We start from the raw sequence: 20,808 nt of genomic DNA on the forward strand, positions 1-20,808 counted from the left end.
GCGTGGTTTGCCCTGGGTGTGCGCTGGTCCTTTTCCAGAGCCCAGAGGGTTGCAAACAAAGACTGAGAGATCCAACAAGTGGAGTACGCCAGTTTATATGTGGCGTGCGCAGGTTGTATCACCATGTAGTGGCTCGACCAGTGCATGCTGGCAGAATCTGCTCACGTCACCTTGTGACGGCGTACTGCAGTTTGCTCGGGATGCTCAGTGCTTGTTCTCAATCTATACTTAGCATCGCAATCAAATCATTCATAATCATTTTGTCACATAAACTGCAATTTGTTACCGCTTTCGTCCCCATTAACTGTTCCCCCGCCCTAACTGGCTAAAGAATGATCAAATGAGAGAAAAATGCAAGCGCTTTTACAAAATGCCCGAGTAGAGACCGATCTCCGGATTGGGCGAGAGGGGTGCCATAAAACCCTTCCCCTCTCGTAACCTGGCTCCCGAACCTCAGATATCGAAGGTGACGACGGACCGGTCTATGCCTTTTTCAAATTCAAACAAACGTGGCAAAAACGTTTTCGAGTTCGGTTCCTTGGGTGTTCCTACCGCTAAAACCCGAGTGGCGACTCTGAATCGAGGCGTTTCGCCGCGCATTTCCAAAAGAGGGCCGCGCTAAGTCTTTAAAAAGGGAACCCAAAGATGCGAGCGATTTTCGGGGCGCGTGCCCACAGTTACTGGCACGATATTTGTACGAACGATACACTTGAACTTGTGAACAATGCGCGAACATTCGGGGCCCATCGACGGGTGGGTGTCTGGCAGGGGATATCAGGGTCCCATAATTAGCCTGGCAGGAGCTAATGCTCAAAATAATTACTCAAGGCCTAACCTTCAAGGTGGGTGCTTGGCAGGGGATATCGGGATCCCAAAATTAGCCCGGCAGGAGCTTCGGCTCAGACACACAAACGACATGACATGTTGAGACATGAATTGAACGGGTATGATTTATGGGTTGAATAAAAGAAAAATTTGAGATTTTGGGACACTTGTTCATGAAAATTGTGCTTCCTCCGTTGTCTTGTGATCTTTTATCATTCGTTCATTCATCTCGCTCATTTGCATATAGAGTTTGCGTAGACTTTTCTACTGGGCTAGTGTAGCTTAAGCCTTATATTATTTTCAGGTGCTAACCCGGGACCATAGCTTGCATTGCTTGGCGTGCTTGGAGTGTGGACATTATTTTTGAAAGCTAATCGAAGGGGTTACCTATTCATCTTTGTAAATTTATTTTGAAAAATGTATTTGTAACTTAAATTGTAATTCTTTTGACTCAGAATATTGTAACCACTAATTCTCTTTCGAACTTCGCTACTTATGATAATTTGGGGCCGTCGAGCTGATATTGTAATATTTTGGAACCGTGTGAACTTGGAAGCGTAATTAAGGGAATGAGAACACAGTGATCTTTTGGGTACCGTACGGATATTGGTGAGTATTTTTATTATGTAAACCATTTATAATTATGTTTAAAATTGAGGACGTGACAACTTGGTGTCAAAGCATAAGTTTAGAACACCTAGAGATCGTGGGGAGACGTTTTGTCTCATGGGTTCAAAATGTCGCGCCTTCTAACATAACTTGTGCATGCTTGTGTGACTAACATTCATGTGATTACGTGGCATTGCTTTTTTTCGATACTGTAGAGTGGCGTAGAGTCGTTATTGACCCGTGTTGGGAAGTCTGTAGCTTTGACCTCATAGTAATAATGTTGCGATTAATAGTTTTTCCTCTTATATCATGTAGTAAGATGCCTCCGAGGTCGCGTGTCAGACGAAGTGGGGCTGGAAATCGTGGTGGCCGTGGTCGTGGCCGTGGGGTGCCACCAGAGGATGAGGTTAGTCAGCTCGAGGAGAATCCTGTTGGGAATCCGGGGGTTGGGATCGGTCGAGGTGCAGGTGTACCACCTGCTCAGAACTAATTCGCTAGGGACCTTGTCGCAGCACTTACAGCTGTAAATCTTTTAAACCAAGCACCTAGAGAGAATGTCGAGGATCAAGCTATGGTGGCGATGCGAGAGTTTAGCCGTAGGAATCCACCGGTGTTTGATGGAACCAGTAGCGACCCTTTGGTGGCTGACCATTGGCTAGCTCAAATTCGTAAACTCTTTAGAGCTCTCAATATCACCGAAGACAACATCAGAGTAGGTATTGTGGTCGTTCAGTTAGTTGGGGAAGCCGGTGAATGGTGGGAATCTGTCTTAGAGTCTAGGAAGGATGCGAGGAGAGCGGCAGGGACCGCGGCTCAAGTAAATGAACCGGATGTGGAGGATTTGACGTGGGTAGAGTTTGAGACAATTTTTGAGGAGCAATATTTTCCTGAAACCAGTCGTGATCAATTGAGAGAACAATTTGAGAAGTTAGAGCAAGGAAGTATGACTGTCTCGGAGTATGCACAGAAGTTCCAATCTTTATCTCGTTTTGCGCCAGAATTGGTGGCGACGGAAGAGAGGAAATGTAGGCGCTTTGAGAAAGGGCTACATAATACCGTGAGGAGGATGGTGATGGTCCAACGTAAGATGAAGTTCTCAGAAGTTGTGGAGTGTGCAAGGAGTATTGAAATTCCGAAGGAAGCGCAACAGAATAGGGGAGTTTGGGAACCACGACAACCAACCATGAACACGAGTTCTTCATCGGGCAGTTTTGGGAGTCAAGGAAGGAAGAGGCAGAGGGAACCATCTCAGACACCGCAGGGTAATTCGTCGAACTTTAGGCCGCCTTCTTCTTCTTTGGGGGCTCGGGGTGTGTTCTGTCTAGACCTTCGCCTGTGTGCTATAAGTGTAATCAACCTGGACATGTTCGTGCTCAGTGTCCACACCTCGAGAAGGCTTGTTTCGTTTGTGGTACAACGGATCATTTTGCAAGGAACTGTCCTCAGGGGTCGGGAGCACGTAGCGAGTCAGGTTCCGTGCAGCAGACGGGAACAGGGCACAATGTGGGCCTCGTGAGCTAGGGTCGGTTTATTCATTGTTGGTGAGTTTGACGTTAGATGAGGATGCCTCCGTGTGTGGGGAGTTACCCTTAGTGGTTTGCGACTTCCCGGATGTATTCCCGGAAGAGTTACCTGGTTTACCTCCCGAGCGAGAGATTGAGTTCACCATTGATCTACTTCCCGGTACCGCTCCTATTTCCGTACCTCCATATCGTTTCGCACCCGCCGAATTGAGAGAGCTAAAGACTCAGTTACAAGAACTGGAGAACCTAGGATTCATTCGTCCAAGTACGTCTCCGTGGGGAGCACCAGCTCTTTTCGCGAAAAAGAAGGATGGTTCACTTCGTTTGTGTATCGACTATCGTAAGCTAAACCGAGTCACCATTAAGAACAAGTATCCTATGCCTAGAATCGATGACCTATTTGATCAACTCCGAGGTGCCATTTGCTTTTCCAAAATCGATTTGAGATCCGGTTATCACCAATTGAGGGTTCGTAGAGAAGATATCCCTAAAACTGCTTTCCGCACTCGCTATGGTCATTATGAATTCGTTGTGATGCCATTCGGTTTGACGAACGCTCCAGCTACTTTCATGGACTTGATGAATCGTATTTTTCGTGCTTATCTTGATCGCTTCGTCGTCGTCTTTGTGGATGATATTTTGATCTATTCGCCTACGGAGGAGGAACACCAAGCCCATCTCACCATCGTTCTTGAACTCTTGAGAGAGCACCAGCTATATGCTAAGCTTAGTAATTGTGAGTTTTGGTTATCCGAAGTCAAATTCTTGGGTCATGTGGTTTCGAAAGGTGGAGTGTCTGTTGATCCAGGAAAGATAGAGTCAGTTTTGAATTGGCAACGATCGAAGAACGTGTTTGAAATCCGTAGTTTCTTGGGTTTGGCTGGATACTACCGTTGTTTTGTCCTTGACTTTTCTCGTTTAGCGGCACCGATGACTAGATTGACACGTAAGGGGACCCGATTCGTTTGGAGTGACTCGTGTGAGGCAGCCTTTGAGGAGTTAAAGAAACGATTGACTACTGCACCTATTTTGATTGTGCCCGAGCGTGGAGTTGGCTACTCCGTGTATTGTGATGCGTCTAAGGAAGGGTTAGGATGCGTGCTGATGCAGGCGGGGCGAGTGGTAGCGTATGGGTCACGACAGTTGAAAACACATGAGCGGAATTACCCGACACACGATCTAGAACTTGCAGCCGTTGTATTTGCTTTGAAAAGTTGGCGCCATTACTTGTACGGTGAGAGATTTGAAGTCTTTTCCGATCATAAGAGTTTGAAATACCTGTTCTCTCAAAAGGAACTTAACCTACGTCAACGCCGTTGGATGGAGCACTTGGAGGATTATGACTTCGAATTACAATACCACCCGGGGAAAGCGAACGTTGTGGCTGACGCATTGAGTAGAAAACCGACACATCTAGCGAGCCTAGCGATTCATGAGTGGAAAGCAATAAACGATTTGGGCTCTTATGCCATACACTTTGAGAAAGTTCGGGAAGGGGTCACGTTATGCAACTTGACGGTGCAATCGACTTTATTGACGAGAGTAATTAAGGCTCAACAACACGATGAGGAAGCAGAGGAACTCCGTACTAGATTCCTTAGTGGAAACGCTCAAGAAGGGTTGATGATTCACGCCGACCGAAGCTTGCGCTATCAAGGAAAGTTGTTCGTACCCGTTTCGTGTCGGGAAGAAATCTTACGAGAGTTTCATCATCTCCGTTAGCCGTTCACCCGGGAGGAACGAAAATGTATTACGACTTGCGTAGACAATTTTGGTGGTCCGGAATGAAGAGGGACGTTGTGATTTTCGTGTCCAAGTGTCTCACGTGCCAACAAGTGAAAGCCGAACATCAACGACCCGCTGGGGAGTTGCAACCATTACCAGTGGCCGAGTGGAAGTGGGAGCATGTGACCATGGATTTCGTTACGGGTTTACCGAGATCGCCGAGGGGGCATGATGCTATTTGGGTAGTTGTGGACCGTTTGACTAAAACCGCTCATTTCTTACCCATTCAGGTCACCGATTCCGTGGATGCGCTTAGCCGTTTGTATATTCGAGAGATCATTCGACTTCATGGGATTCCCGTGTCCATCGTATCCGATCGAGATCCGAGGTTTACCGCGCATTTTTGGCAGAGTTTGCAAGCTGCTCTGGGCACTAATCTTCTATTTAGTACCGCATATCATCCTCAAACCGATGGGCAATCCGAGAGAACGATTCAGATTTTGGAAGACATGCTTCGGGCTTGTGTGATGGATTTTCGGGGTAGTTGGGAGGACCACTTGCCATTAGTTGAGTTCGCGTACAACAATAGCTATCAATCTAGTATCGAAATGGCACCGTATGAGGCTTTGTATGGAAGACCGTGTCGATCGCCTGTGTGTTGGACCGAATTGGGAGAGGCTACGCTTGTAGGACCGGATATGATTAAAGAGACTTCCGAGAGCTTGAAAGTAATTCGTCAGCGCCTTAAAGAAGCTCAAGAGAGAACGACCGAACAAGTGAAGGTGATTCGCCAAAGATTGTTGACCGCGCAAAGTAGACAAAAGAATTATGCCGATCATCGTCGTCGCCCGTTGTCATTTGAAGAAGGAGATCATGTATTCCTCAAAGTATCGCCGCGTAGAGGTTTGTCTCGTTTCGGGAAAAAGGGAAAGCTATCGCCGCGTTATATTGGTCCTTTCGACATCATTGAGAAGATTGGGGAGGTTGCGTAACGTTTGGCTTTGCCACCGAGGCTATCGGGCGTGCATGACGTGTTTCACGTGTCTATGTTGAGAAAATACGAACCGGATCCGTCGCATGTATTGGAATGGTCCGAACTCGAATTAGAGGCTGATGCGTCTTATGGGGAAGAACCGGTCCGTATCCTAGATTTGCGCGATCAAGTGTTGAGGGGTAAGACGATACCATTGGTACGAGTTTTGTAGAGAAGCCAGGGTAGCGAGGAGTCGACATGGGAAAGGGAAGACGAGGTTAGAGAGAAGTATCCGCACTTGTTTCAGGCATAAATACCGACGTGAGTATCCGAGATTGAAGTATTTTAATGTTTAACATGTTGCATAATATTGGTGATTGAGGCTTTTGCATGTATAAGTGATGCATAACTTAGTGAGCATGGTTATTAAATTTCGGGGACGAAATTTTTTTTTAAGGAGGGTAGGATGTAAAGACCCGTAAATTTCCGTTATTAATTTTTTAATTTTTTTATAAATGAATAAGTGTTGGATTATTGAGAATATTAAAGTTGCGGGTCAAAGTGTGAAAAGTTGAAAGTAATGGGTGCTAGAGTAATTTTTGGTGCATGTGTGTGTGTGTGCCGTGTATTACCTGGGGAAATTTTTTTCCCTTTTCACTTTTTCTTTTCATCTCTCTCTCAGCTCTCTCTCGATCTCTCTCACTCTCTCAACCAAAAACTCAAAGACCCGCACTAATCAACTCCCAAACCATTTTCTACTTGCATTTTGGGACTCGTATCTCGTTGGACAAAGTTTGGTTCGATGTATTGTTGCTTGATTTGGACTCCGAAAGCTAGGGTTTGCACAATCTTCTTGATTTCGGTTTGGATACTTGAGGTATGAGATTCTACCTCTCTTTATATGTTATTTGGGTTCTCCTATGTCTTATTTGAGTATTCTCATGCTTTGTTTGAGCTTGTATTGGTTGTTATTTGGTCTGAATCAAAATCTGTTATCTGATGAAAAATCGCCAAATTCCGGATTCCTACCGGTAGGATATTTTCCTCTACCGGTAGAACTTTGTTGTTGTAAAGAATGTGTACTCTCTGTTTTGATTTTGTACCGGTAGAAGCTATTTCCTACCGATAGAATTACTAATTTTTCTCGGACTCCTACCGGTACCATTTTTCCTCCTACCGGTAGAATTCTTGCGAGCCAAAATTGTGTCCCCTCTGTTTCCGGTTTGTACCGGTAGTACCCCACTACCTACCGGTAGGCCACCAGTCAAATCCAAAAATCTCCTATGTCATTGCAATCCCATTTCTTCCTGAAACCTTGACTACTTCTATGGGATTTCATACTTGTTTATTTATATAATAAGACATTAAGTAGCCTTGTTTGACTTCATGTGCAGTGTGACATATATATATAGATATGGAATTGTTCGAAATGGTGGAATTATGGGAGGATAAGAATGGGTTACTGGCACGATATTTGTACGAACGATACACTTGAACTTGTGAACAACTTGCGAACATTCGGGGCCCATCGACGGGTGGGTGTCTGGCAGGGGATATCAGGGTCCCATAATTAGCCTGGCAGGAGCTAATGCTCAAAATAATTACTCAAGGCCTAACCTTCAAGGTGGGTGCTTGGCAGGGGATATCGGGATCCCAAAATTAGCCCGGCAGGAGCTTCGGCTCAGACACACAAACGACATGACATGTTGAGACATGAATTGAACGGGTATGATTTATGGGTTGAATAAAAGAAAAATTGGAGATTTTGGGACACTTGTTCATGAAAATTGTGCTTCCTCCGTTGTCTTGTGATCTTTTATCATTCGCTCATTCATCTCGCTCATTTGCATATAGAGTTTGCGTAGACTTTTCTACTGGGCTAGTGTAGCTTAAGCCTTATATTATTTTCAGGTGCTAACCCGGGACCATAGCTTGCATTGCTTGGCGTGCTTGGAGTGTGGACATTATTTTTGAAAGCTAACCGAAGGAGTTACCTATTCATCTTTGTAAATTTATTTTGAAAGATGTATTTGTAACTTAAATTGTAATTCTTTTGACTCAGAATATTGTAACCACTAATTCTCTTTCGAACTTCGCTACTTATGATAATTTGGGGCCGTCGAGCTGATATTGTAATATTTTGGAACCGTGTGAACTTGGAAGCGTAATTAAGGGAATGAGAACACAATGATCTTTTGGGTACCGTACGGATATTGGTGAGTATTTTTATTATGTAAACCATTTATAATTATGTTTAAAATTGAGGACGTGACAGGGTGTTTGAGGATTATTGAGTGTGAGAAAATGGGGAAGAACAAGCTATGTTCTTGGATGAGGTGTGAGAATGAAGGATGGTGTGTGTAACCCTTCTTCAATTTTTTTGAACCCTTTAAATTGATGAACAAAGGGAGTATTTATAGGGAGGAATGGTGAATCTGGTTGGTGCCAGGAGAGGAGTTCAGCCAGTCCACGAGGCTGGCTGAAGTTGCATTGGTGGCCAACTGTCCTCCTTCAGAAAGGTTGGTGGTAGGTTGGACTGTCGCGCGACGGAATCAGTCTGTCGCGCGATGGTGCGCCCTGGCGCTCTGTCTCGCAATGGAGTGAGTCGGGCGCACGATGGTGCGCCCCGGCGCGGGATGGTTGCGCCCTGGCACGCATCAGTAGAGTTTTTGGTTTTTTGAAGTGGCTTAGGCTAGGTTAGGTTCTAGGGTTTTGCAAACACTCAAAGCTCAAACATGCTATCATTCCCAGGGTGTTCTTGATCCATTTCATCATCGGGGAATCAAAAACCGTAAGTAAACTAATCTGGAAGCCTAGATTGAGGTGTTTACAATAATATCGGATTGAGCTGATTTTGCATGGAGCCCCATATTGCAATCTATGCACAATCTGCGCACACAGATTGTCCCTGTCAATCGACCTTCCAAGGAGACCGTCTTATGCGTGCAATGTTTGTGCTGCGAGAGCTGCTTTTCGCCCCCCTCTTGACACACACCCCTTTCCAACTTTTTGTCCATTTGACCAAAATACCCCCACTCCACTCTTAAATTCCTTTCTTGATTTAATTGCTTTTATCTTATTTATTTAACTCCTTTCTTTATTTTATTGAAATATTTATTTAATTTTAATTTGATTAACTCAAATTATGTTTTCAACTAAATTATGTTTCTTACATTTAAATTTGCATTTATATTTAAGGATTTTACATTATTTTAATTAAAGACCCTGTTCCCTAACAACTTTTTTCACTTTTTTGTTTGTCTTTATTTGAATTTTTTTTTTTGCATTTGTTAGTTTTGTGTCCAAGTTTTTTGGTTTTTTGATTCGTTTTGTCAAGACGAGTTTGAAAACGAAAAAAAAATACTTTTAACCAAAGATTTTGAATAAGAACCACTTTTTTTACTTAAAAATGGTCAAAAAGTGGTCCTTATTCAAAATATTTGGATAAAAGTAAAAAAAAAATTATTTTTTCGATTCGTCTTGTCATTGAGACGAATCAATAAGTCACAAAAGTTTGGCACAAAACTAACAAAAGTTAAAATAATTCAAATAAGGACAAAACTATGATCAATATGTTCTGCTAGTTCCTACTAAAAACATCATTCTCAAATGACCAACTATCTAAAATTGAAAAGTTGTAGTCACCCATTGTTCTACCCCGATTTTTCCTCTGCGCCATTCTTAGAAAATTTGGGATTCTCTGTACCACTAAAAACCAAACTCTTTTTTTTTTTTTTTTCTTCAGTTTGTGACGAAAGCCACATGACTTCTTAGTGGAATCTGTGTACACAAAACTCCTAAATCGGCTTATTAACCTTTTTGGCCCCCAAAGTATTACGTTAGTTTCATTTTCGTCCCCAATGTAATAATTGAAGGCATTTGGTCCCCAACGTATCAATTCTGTACCAATCAAGTCCTCAGCCTAACACCGTGAGCCCATCCGTTAAAATAAGGGGCATGCTCGTCATTTCACCAACCCTCAAATTTCTGCCTAACAGAAAAACAAAACAAAAATGACAAGAGGAAATTGCAGTACTGCAGTGGCAGCCATGGTCACCGCAACCATGGCCTCCGGCTGCCGTTGCCGCCATCGCTCTCATCTCTCTCTTCCTCTTCTCCCCCTCCTCTATTCTTCTCCTCCTCCTCTCCTCTTCCCTATTATTCTCTCTTTTCTTCTTTAGACGAGCACAAACTCTCTTCAGAAAGTACGATATGATCGACCTGGAATTTATCAATTCAAAAATTGTAAACGGGAGGAACTTGCGGATAAAAAAAAAGGCGAGGGAGTCGAGGGACCCACGTCGATATTCTCTTCACAGAACTCTCTGACTTCATGAAGTATTAAAAATATCCTCTCGACTCTCTGCCATTTAAATTCCTCAAACACAAGTTTCTGCCCGATGCATCGTCGTCGTCGTCGTCAACCGAACTATCCAATTCATCTTCTTCACTCAATTGCCACCGTCCAAAACCTCGCCGAACACGTCTTCATACTCGTAGTCGTCGTCGCCGCGCCGTCATCCTCGTTGTCGCCGATGTCATCAAAAAGTTTAGGCTGTGATGGAAAAAGAAACCTCGGGAACTTGTTGGTGGTTGGAAAGGTGCGGTGAGTGATTTGTTGGAGTCGATTTGCGAGATGGTTTGACGGAACAAATACCTAGCTACAACTGTAGTTTGAATAGGGGTTTGGGTTGGGTGGAGAAACGGAAAGGGTTTGTTGGGATGGAATGCGAAGATGTGTGGAAGTGAGAGAATGGAGAGGGCAGTCATGGTAGGAGAGATTCAGATGAGTTATCGGGACTGAGTTCTGTTTTTGGAAAAAAGAATATAAAAGGCAAGAGGATAGGAGCAGAAGAACGAAGGAGAGAAGAAGGGGAAGAGGGGAAGAGAGGAAGAGAGATGAGGCTGGCAGAGCCAACGGCAGCCAGTGGCCATGGCTGCCCCTGCACTTTCCTCTTTTCTTTTCTTTTTTTTGGTTTCTGCTGACAGAAATTTTGGGTGGGCAAAATGACAATAACACCCTTCATTTTAACAGATGGAGTTCACGGCGTTAGGCTTGGGGACTTGATTGATACAAAATTGATAAGTTGGGGACCAAATGTCTTCAATTATTACATTGGGGATGAAAATGAGATTAACGTACTCCCTCCGTCCCATATTATTTGGACTTTTTTGATATTTGTGTCAGTTTTCAATCGTTTGTATCTTCCAATATGAATCTCTAACAATATGCAATATGGATCTTGTTTGATAGTTCTCGATTAGATTTATAATACAAAGTTTTCAAAATTATAAAAAATATCATAAATTGGGAGATATAAGAGTTTAAAGAACGGCGCGAATATCGAAAAATACCAAATATTTTGGGACGGAGGGAGTAATACTTTGGGGACTAAAAAGGTTAATAAGCTCTCCTAAATCCTTTTGAAACACAAAGTCCTCATTTTATAGCCTTCAGATATAACATTTTTGGCACACGAATCAACATTTTTGGATCAACCGTGTGACATCTCACTTTCCGGTGGCCGGCGGTACTGCAGGATAGTAGGCTCCGTCGAGACGGGAGGGGACAAGGCAAGTCATGGTTTATAAGAAAAATCCCTCCTATTTGTATAAGGCCTTTTAAAGCCACAAGAACAGGCCAAAGTGCATAAAAACTTCACAGTTAAGCGTGTCCGCCTTGGAGTAATTCAAGGATGGATGACCTTTCTGGGAAGTCTGATGGGGTTTGGCGTTCAAAACGGACAATATTGTAAAGCGTGAGAGCGGGTCGTTGCAAGTCGATCGCTGCCTTATCTTGGCACTTGAATCAACATTTTTGTTCCATTCTGTCTGGTTTTTTTTTTGTGTGTTCTTTGTTCACACTCCAAGCATGAGGTGTAAAGTTTAAACCAAATGGCCGGTGGCATAGTTCCCCTGCTCTCTATGGTCTTTTTTTTTTTTTGAACTAATAATAGGCCACATTTATTAATTGGCACACAGATCAATATTTTCGTCTTTCCAAATTCGGTGATTAAATGGACTAATCTTTGCAATACTGTAATTGTCCCGATTACATTTTAGATTGTGCAAAATTATCAACGTTGTCCGATCTAGTCCCGAGATATGTCAATTTTTTCATATCGGCGTGCACATTACAATAGTGAGGTTGAAGAGAAAAAATAAATAGACAGAAAGAGATAAATAGATAAACAAGGAAATAAATAAGAAATGAAATTGCATGAACAATATATTAAATAAATAAGAAAAAAGAATTAAGAAAATAAATAAAAAAAGAATTTAGTTAAAAGGGAGGGGTATTACGGATAAATAAAAGAGAAAAAAATATATGAAAAAATATTCGATAAATAAAAGAGAAAAAAGATATAAAAAAGAGAAAAATAAATAATTAAGATAAAAAAATTAATAAATTAAATAAAAAATAATTTCGTTAGGGGAACGGGGGTAATCCGGGAATGGGAGTGTGGGGTGGAGGGTGTGGTGTCAGGGGAGGGGGGAAAGGCAATTTACTTGTGTGGTTGTGCGCTTACATGTACTGCGTAGAAATTCAGAATTTCGCAAATCCTGCATAAAAGCCCCATAATATATAAAACTATAAAAAGCCCATCTTCGTCTATAAACCCTAATTTGTCTCTCTGTAAACCACCGTCTCTTTTTTTTTTTCTTGCTTGTTCAACTCCACAATGACTTGTCTCAAAAAAAAAAAGAAAGAAAAACTCCACAAAGAAATAAACCTCTCAACGGTAAAACCCTATCTCTCTTCCCCGCCCGCCTCTCCACACTCTCATCGGATTGAAAGGGCTTCCACTCGATTTCCTACCCCCCACCGGTCCGATTCCACAAAATTACCGAGATGGCCAATGTCACTTCGAGGGACCTTCAAGAGATCGTCTCGAAGCTATCCTCCGATAAAGCTAAAACTCGCGAAGTAACATTCTATCGTCAACTTAATTTTCCTTCACAAAATCGTTGCCCTAGAGTGCAGGAAAACAAAATAAAAGTAGAAGACCCAATCGGCCTTGTTTTTTTATTTTTATTTTTGTCTTTTTATTTTTTAATTTGTCCTTAATATGCTTTCGTTAAGGCCCTGTTTGCTTCTCGAAGGGTTGGACTAACTCTCCGGGGAATCTAAATTTTCTCACAATGGATGATTATGTTACCCCTAAGATACTTTTGAGGGGACCACATTTGTAAGACAACTCCAGCAACTGTACCAAAGGTTTTTTTTTTTTTTGTTTTGTTTTGATAACCGGATGTCGAGGCCAGCTTGCGCGCACCTTGACTAATTCCGGGGCCTTGAAGTTAAGGACCGGGCAAACCTCCGGTGGCCCCGACAGTTATGAGGATTCCACTTCCTTTCCAGAATGGTTGTGGGAAGAAGGGAATAATGCTTCTTTAGCCAACGAATCAGTTATTTGAAGCGGTTATTTTGAATGGTGAATGATGATCCTGTTTGTACTCCCTGTCGTTTCTTAGCGAACCACATAAGTTAGAACGAACATTACAAGTGAGTCATTCACTGTGTTTCCTGCATTGGTTTAATGTTTTTGTGTATTATACAAAGGGTTTGATTTGTCATTTTCAGGAAGGATTTAAGTTGTTGAACACCTGGTTAGAAGGCAAAAGATCCACTGGCTTTGTTAGATACATTGGACAGAAAACTGCAATGCTTAAACCGAGTGAGATACGTCATTGTAAGATCTGATGCAGATACTTTTGAAATATGTTCGTTTGGTGAGGTGAAATTTTGTTCTTTTGTGGGCCTAGGGTATATATGTATAATTTGTTGAGAAGGGATTGGATAATTATACTATTATTTTATTTTTGCAGCCAAATCATGGCCTTTTCTCATTACACTGCTCACTAAGTGTGTTACACTGGAGATATCCTCGAGCAAGCGGCGATTGACAAAGTTAATTTTTGCTAAAACTTTGTGCATTGTTGTACAACTAGTGGAGCATTCCAGCCTTTCAGGTTGTTAAACGAAGGCTACGCTTCTTAGTTAATTTGATCATTTAATTCTTTTGGGTTAAATAATTTGCTCATTTGTTTGAATCATTGACCTCTAAAGATGACTGTAAGGATCCCTTTTCAAAATTCAACTCGGTACATTACATCCTACATCTTCCTCTAAATCATGAGCTGTCATGAATTTACTTATTACCTTGGGCACATTTGTCTTATTGTCCTTAGAAATGTTTTTTACTTCAACCATATATCTCCTCATTGATTAATTCAATGGTACTACACGAATAAATGGACCACCTCAGACGGCATTACCTCTGCTTTGAGTTGTTGCCAAGTCTGGTTTATTCATACTCCCTTTGTCCCATTTTGTTTGCTCTCTCAGAAAGACTGCCATTTTGACCTTAAAAAAATTCAGTTCTTTCGGTAATAGTAGTTTTTTGGAATGTTTTTACACCTTTTGAAAGATTTCAGTTCATGCTTTTGAATGCCAAAATAAAAAATAAATTCTCCAAACTACTCTTGTTAATTTTTTTTTTTTGAGGTCAAAATGGCATGATTTTTTGGTAGGAAGAAAACAAAATGGGACGGAGGGAGTACTTGGCAGCTGACAAGATGATTTATATTCTTGTGCCCATTATATGATCCTCAATGGAATAGATTGGTCAATGATGAAATAGCAGATTCGAAAGCTTGATCATAGGATGAAGTTTGTATTGAGTTTCGATTCGAATTGTGATATATGTAAATTTTAGTCTGCCTCCACTGAGGAATAAACTTAGAAGTTTGGACTTTGGACTTTGGACTTTGGATTGTATGTTTGTCCTTGGTTGGACCCTAGAAATGGAAAAACACCACCCCATTCAGTTGAAGGATAAGTTGGCTTTGTTGCTTCTATGTAATTTTTACCAGAAACCAAAACAGAAGAAATATATGATTTCTTCACTGTATTTTCTACGAAACAGAGTTGGGTTGCAACGGACATGTTCCTCGGTGAAGTTATTTGATGCCAGTCATTTATGCCCTCATTATCCTCTCACCGGCAGGAATTTGCATCTGGTCTCTGTGGCGAAATTGCTTTTCAACCATATCTGGGATGTCTTAAAGGATGTCCCCAGCTTTCAGCATGAGTATGGGATTATCCTCCGCCATCTTTTGGTAGTTAGAGATTATTGAGTTCACATGAGGGTGCGCGTTTATTGCAGTGAGTCTCCCTATACCTCATACAACTGCTCAAGGCGCTTTAGATGCTGTCTTTTAAAATTTTGTTATATCATTCTATTATCTTTGGCAAGGTTTGGTGATTTTTCACATAGAGAAGGTGCAGACAAACTTGACTGTGAAGAATAGTACTCAATCTAATCCAAAGGAGGATGTGTTTCGTTGCATCCTGACTCTCCATTCACTTCTTGAAAATCCTCCTGGAGATTTTCCAAGTAATCTCTGAGAAGACATTGTCAAGGGGATTGTCACAATTTTCTCTTTTGTGAGGTAAATAACAATTTTCATTTCTTAATTGTGCCTTTTATATTTGCTGTGATTTTCTTCTGGAAGCATTGACTTGTGGTGTAGTGTCCAATCCCTTTGCCTACCATTTCGTTTCTTGGGATGAGGGGAAGCTTTCACGTAAGCTCATTGAATGTGTCATTACATACTTGTTGAAAGATGGTCCAAATTTGGGCTGTCAGTCCTTGGAAATCCATGATGCTGTGAAGCAGTTTGCGTTCCGTTGTTGGACAACAACCCATGACTGTGGTCTAAAGGTTTCTTACTGTTGTGTTTGTTGGTTTTCTATGTCTATTTGCATAGATTTGGAGTGATTTATATCATTGATCGTATTTCTTTCGCAGGATGCACTTATTCTATATGCTAGGTTACAATTAAATTTGACTAGGGGTGCTGCTGACGGCAGTGAATTGGTGGAACATCTTTTGGATGTAGTTGGGAAGGAGCTCGATCAAAATAGTATCTGCAGTACCAATCTTGCCTGGTGAGTTTTGTTTTCACCAATACAGCATACTAGCGTCCCCTCTTCTCTCTCCCCTCTTTCTTGTCTCTCCTCTGATTGGCAAAAGAAGAACTGTACAGTCTTTTTGAGGTTCTTGAAGGAGTTTTATAGTTGTTCACATTAGTGTTCTCTTTTTTTAGGAGTGACACAACCAAGGATGATAAGTGTGGAAATTTAACAAGCTCACAATGTGGCGTGGTGGAGCTTGAGGCCCTTGTCTTTTATCTGGTAGTTATGCAGAGACTCTTAGCAGTATTATAGTTTTAGGGTTTGTGCTCTGTATGTTTTCTATTTTTCTTTGTATTGAGTTAACCTTGACAAGTATAAGTTTGAGGTCTCTTGACCAGTTGACCTTGAGAATTTAAGGGTTCTTAATTTGAAATCTATAATGGAATTTGACTTTTTGGTGCATCCTTCCCGTTTAGTTTTTGTGCTGAAGTAGTTCTGAGACCTTGTAAGGGATCATGATGTTTGCTATGCAATATGTGTTGCGTGGTTACTAATTTTTCTCCTCTTATCAATAAACTGAAATTTTGACTTTTGATTGCTGCCAAACTTGTCAGTGGATAGAAAGGAGATTCACTAGTGTGATTTTGATTTTCCTAGGCATGCCTCCATACAACCAAAGCACCATTAGCTGAAAAATGAGCCAGGAAGGAGCATGCTGCTGCCTACATAAGAGAGGGGCTCATGAATGGATGATGGCTGTGGTAAGTTTGGAGCCAAAGGATTCCATCTTTTATTCGCATGTATTTCATGGTACGCGTACATATTCTCACTGACTTAGAAGGGACATTTATAGTTGGTCTGAAACTGAATCTATCACTGTGTTTGGTTTACATAAAACTAAATATAACCTACAGTGGTAAGTTTCCATCTTGAAATCCTTGAACCATTAAGTGTTCTATTTAGTTTGTTGAACCGGTGCCTGATTGAGTTGAGCTTACCTGAGCTTGAGTTCGGCTAGTGTTGTAATCCAGATCTTTCTTCGTCTCTTGCCCGTCTTTGCTCCTGGCCAACCATGGTGAAGCTTCATCACCTTGCAGGAAAAAAATCCCAAGCCACAGAACAATGCATGAGAATTACAACATATACACCCATACTCTTGTGCATGAAACACCAAGTGACCATACTTACCTCATCTGAATCCTATTATCTACATGGATCTTGCCTTTGGCTGTGAGCCGGAAAAGAATTGAAGAATAAAGAAACCTTTTCAGGGGTAGAACTGTAGAAGCCCCCCAAATGGGAGTGTTGATCTTTAGCACTTCCACTCTGATCTCGAAGTCAAAAACGTGTTACACCTCCACTTGTTGCCTTATAAAAAAGACTTAACTTGCAAAGACACTGAAACCATGTAGACTCCATCTCAGTTCCCAGGTTCTCAACCTCTTCGAAAGAGTTATGAACTCATCCATCTCTGAATCCTATATGAACATCTATTTGGAGTATGATGTCCCCCCATATTGATGCCTCTCTAAATACACACCCCATTGGACATAATAATCTCTTGCAAGCTCCAGTCTGGCCGACCACTTCCGTTCTTGTCCTGTTTACCACTCCTATTCTTTATCACCACCATGTTCCTCCACCATATCACCCTCTGACAAGAAAGTCTCTAGAGTTTATTTTAACACTCCGCTTTTGCCTCTAATACACTTTTAGCCTCTCATAATACCCTTGTAAGATGCTAAAAGACAAAAAATTGAGTGAGGGAGGTGCAAAATGGAGTATGATACCATATTTCATTTTTTATGGGTCTCTTTGTAGATGTGTTTGGTTTTCCGTCTAACCAATGCATTCATTTGACAGCCATCTGTAGTTGATTGTAGTATTATATACTAACTAGTGTATGCCACGCAACGCATGCCCATGTCTAAAGGGACGGCGCAACACTTTCTAAACACAATCTAAATAAAGTATTAAACACCGGTTATTTTTGGATAAAAAAAAACCACTTTTTCGAATTTTTTTGGATACAATGGTTGTTTTTAACTCCATCTCATATGGGGTGAAGTCCGTGTATGTGTATGTCTCACCCCATATGAGAGGATGTTACAGATAACCATTAATTGAAAATGTACCCATAGAATAGAAGCCAAGGTAGACACTTGAAAACCTTAGATCTGGTTTCTATCTTTGTAACGTTCAAAATTTAAAAATAGCACAAAGAATGTGGAAGGTTGGTCTTTATTTATTTATTATAATTATTATTTTTTTCGGGGGAGAAAATCACAGAGGATTACAATGTAAATAAATCTGAAATCAAAACAAAATTGCAAAATCAAACCTTAACCCAAAGTTAAACAATTGTGGGAGTGGAGAGAGAGAGAGAGAGAGAGAGAGAGAGAGAGAGAGAGAGAGAGAGAGATATGAATTTTGAAGTGGCAATTGTGCAATTACTATTGTTTGAGAGAGAGAGGGAGAGCCGTAGGATTTATGGCCAACAAATCAATGGTTAGGATTTATAGAGAGATAAGATTCAAAAACCATTCGCCTTTATTATATAGATATGTAACCTTAGACTCTGGGCTTGATAAGCTGCGTTAGACTTTTGCTTCACGGGCTGCATTAGACTTTTGCTTATTACTGGTAGATGCTCTAATATAAGTTTTGCTTCCCCTTGTCCATCTTAACTTGTGCACCTTATAAGCTGAAATCCTATATTACCGTGCCCAGTTACTAACTCCTGGAAGGGTTATGAATGACTTTTGGTTTCACGGGTTTCTTGCTGAATGTCATTTGTATGTTGTGAGGTTATTATTACTGTTATAATCCTATTTCATATGTGTGTGATGACTGTCAGATGTTGTCTCCGATGAAGTAGTTCTTTGAAATATGTCGAGTAAGGAATTTAATCCATTCTTTCTCTGGTTGTTCTGTGCCCTAGAATTTTTTGTCCATACAAATGTTTTTGAGAACGAATAAATGTTATTTCTATCGGCTAAATAAGATACAAACTACACAACCTGAGTAACAGTGCCTAAAAATGTTGTGTGCTTTCATCCTCCAATTCACCTTTTGTTGTTATAGAGATGGAATACTTACTCGATTCCTGGTTCTGGTTCTTGATGCAAGGGTTGTCTAACTTGTTATTGACTTTTGCCTTCAGGATAGTTTAGTGTAGCCATCGCCATAAATCACCAAAACCTTCTATTGCCCTTTCATTCATATGGCCCTTGATTTTCCTTAGATCTTTCAATGAAATCTTTGGAAAACATTGGTTGACCAGCACAAGCAAAAATACTAGCCCAAGTTTAATGTTGCCATAAAACCAGCACGTACGGTTATCATGAGATGTAGGTTTTCACTTTATGCACTTTCAACTAGCTCTTAAAAAGCAATTGGGAGTTGCAGCTTTTTCATAGGGTTGCTTCGGATGTTCCATAGGGTTGAAGCAACCATTGGAAATTAACTGCGTGAACTGTGGTACTTTATATGTGAACAGAAACTCGGACTTCAATCTTGGGAAATGCTCTAAGGAATAAATATGAACTATTCAGAGATGCTAACGATAACATTACAGGCAGAATAGGACAACATCAGAGAAATACTTATACAAATTGGCAATAGGACAACATCTAGGGTCTTTCGGTACGTGTAGTGGTATTACTAGGATACAGTTACAAGACCTAATAGCTTTCTCAATTCTATCCTTCCAAATATGAAATGGAAGTATCATAAGTAAATTAATACCGACATATGGGAAACTAGAATTGCTAGAAAAACTTACCTTTACCTCGGCCCTGATAAAACTTGTGGAAGTAATACAGTGGCATCGTCACTGGCATCACGGTTGTTATCTACGAATGGAGTTGTTTTCGGTACTGGGAGTTTTGTGAAGCGAAAATCCAAATCGCTGTCAACCTCCATTAGACCCTCCAAGACCTTAACCACGACTGAGATCGGAGGCCTCTTAGTAAACTCACTTTGTAAACACCATGCCGCGATCCTTAGCATCTCTGTCACTTCTGCTACATGTAATTGCATATCTTCGCTGGATTTATCGATTATGTCCATAAGTTGACCGTCTGCTGCTTTTCTCTCGAAAAGACTCAGTAAATGCATTTCCTCCTCAGGTTGATTTCTGTCCAAGTTTTTCCTTCCACACAAGATTTCAAGAACCACGACCCCAAAGCTGTAGACGTCGACTTTATCAGTGATTACAGAGCTCATCCACTCTGGAGCCATATATCCTGGTGTTCCTTGCATTGATGCCACAACTCGGCTTTGCTCCTTGGCTATCAATTTTGACAAACCGAAGTCTGCAACTTTTCCTTCAAAATTTTCATCCACAAGGATGTTTTGGGGTTTTATATCCAAGTGCAATATTTTCTGTCTGCATTCTTCGTGGAGATATGCTAGTCCCTTGGCCATGCCTGAGATAATCTTCCTTCTCAATCGCCATTCGAGAGGAAGCAGCTCTTCGTTTTTGCGGAAGATCCATTTGTCCAAGGACCCATTACACATGTACTCGTACACCAAAAGCCTTTCAGATTTTTCAGCACAATATCCTATCAGTCTTACCAAATTGACATGGTGAATGTTGCCTATTGTCTTTACTTCGGCTAAGAATGACTTCTTTACCTGACCTATACCGTTGAGACGCTTTACCGCAACTTTTGTGCCGTTTCCCATAGTCCCTTCAAAGACTGAACCAAATCCTCCTTGCCCAAGCTTCTTGCTAAAATTCTCTGTTGCGGATTTCAAGTCTTCATAAGAGAATCTTGTAGATAGGCCTGGTAATTCATCTATACACTCGTCATCCTCCTCCTCCTCCTCCAAGTCCCTTTTTTTCTGCAAGTAAAGAATAACAGCACCAATTAGAAGTAACACGCGAAAAAATGCTCCGAGGCTTGATCCTATTGGGAGGACAATGTTGTTGCCTTTTCTATTTTTGGGTGCACTAGCTGGAATATTTTGAACCTTAACAAATGTTATAATAGTTATGTTGTTTTCTTGGCTAGAAGTATACAGAGTTTCATTGCTGGAGACGGTGACTCTACAATTGTTCCCTTCATTCCTCCTGAGCGAAAAGATTTCAGACGGTAAGAAACATTCTCCCATTGAAGTATTAACCGAATTGTATTGGAATATGGCAGCCTTGCAGGAACAGTTCGTCAAACAGGTAAGTTTGCAATTCTCAACGCCGACATTCTCCATTTCTTTCAATGAAATCT

General features: G+C 41.2%; 2 protein-coding genes and 1 long non-coding RNA gene across 8 annotated transcripts; 2 read left to right on the forward strand and 1 right to left on the reverse strand.

The window, feature by feature from the left end:
- Positions 1 to 2,005: 2,005 nt before the first annotated feature.
- LOC131328567 (uncharacterized) lies at positions 2,006 to 11,247 on the forward strand. Its single transcript, XM_058361500.1, has 4 exons — positions 2,006 to 2,782; positions 2,898 to 4,007; positions 10,645 to 10,794; positions 11,107 to 11,247. Exons 1-4 carry the CDS (start codon positions 2,006 to 2,008, stop codon positions 11,245 to 11,247), a joined length of 2,178 nt encoding a protein of 725 aa, XP_058217483.1.
- A 1,128-nt stretch (positions 11,248 to 12,375) lies between these two features.
- On the forward strand, positions 12,376 to 17,241 carry LOC131330028 (uncharacterized). 6 transcript variants are annotated; one of them, XR_009200938.1, is made up of 8 exons: positions 12,376 to 12,583; positions 13,241 to 13,349; positions 13,486 to 14,586; positions 14,752 to 14,824; positions 14,916 to 15,111; positions 15,471 to 15,610; positions 15,769 to 15,856; positions 16,235 to 17,241. It is a non-coding gene; the product is annotated as an uncharacterized LOC131330028 (long non-coding RNA). The 6 variants fall into 6 exon arrangements; XR_009200935.1 differs by having other exon boundaries at positions 13,241 to 13,394; positions 13,486 to 14,824; XR_009200934.1 differs by having other exon boundaries at positions 13,486 to 14,824.
- Positions 17,242 to 19,119: 1,878 nt separating this feature from the next.
- Positions 19,120 to 20,791, reverse strand: LOC131330024 (G-type lectin S-receptor-like serine/threonine-protein kinase SD2-5). The gene has a single exon (XM_058363495.1). It carries the CDS (start codon positions 20,789 to 20,791, stop codon positions 19,364 to 19,366), a length of 1,428 nt encoding a protein of 475 aa, XP_058219478.1. The 3' UTR covers positions 19,120 to 19,363.
- Positions 20,792 to 20,808: the final 17 nt, after the last annotated feature.

Source organism: Rhododendron vialii, chromosome 6a (genome assembly GCF_030253575.1).
Source record: "Rhododendron vialii isolate Sample 1 chromosome 6a, ASM3025357v1".
Taxonomy (NCBI): domain Eukaryota; kingdom Viridiplantae; phylum Streptophyta; class Magnoliopsida; order Ericales; family Ericaceae; genus Rhododendron; species Rhododendron vialii.

Excerpts from the sequence above, each read along its gene's own strand:
- LOC131328567 (XM_058361500.1), top strand. The coding sequence starts at position 2,006 with ATGGTGGCGATGCGAGAGTTTAGCCGTAGGAATCCACCGGTGTTTGAT. Across the intron at positions 4,008-10,644 it reads TGATTGTGCCCGAGCGTGGA|AAATTTTGGGTGGGCAAAAT; the intron begins GTTGGCTACTCC and ends TTCTGCTGACAG. Across the intron at positions 10,795-11,106 it reads GGGATGAAAATGAGATTAAC|CCTTCAGATATAACATTTTT; the intron begins GTACTCCCTCCG and ends CTCATTTTATAG.
- LOC131330024 (XM_058363495.1), bottom strand. The coding sequence starts at position 20,791 with ATGGAGAATGTCGGCGTTGAGAATTGCAAACTTACCTGTTTGACGAAC.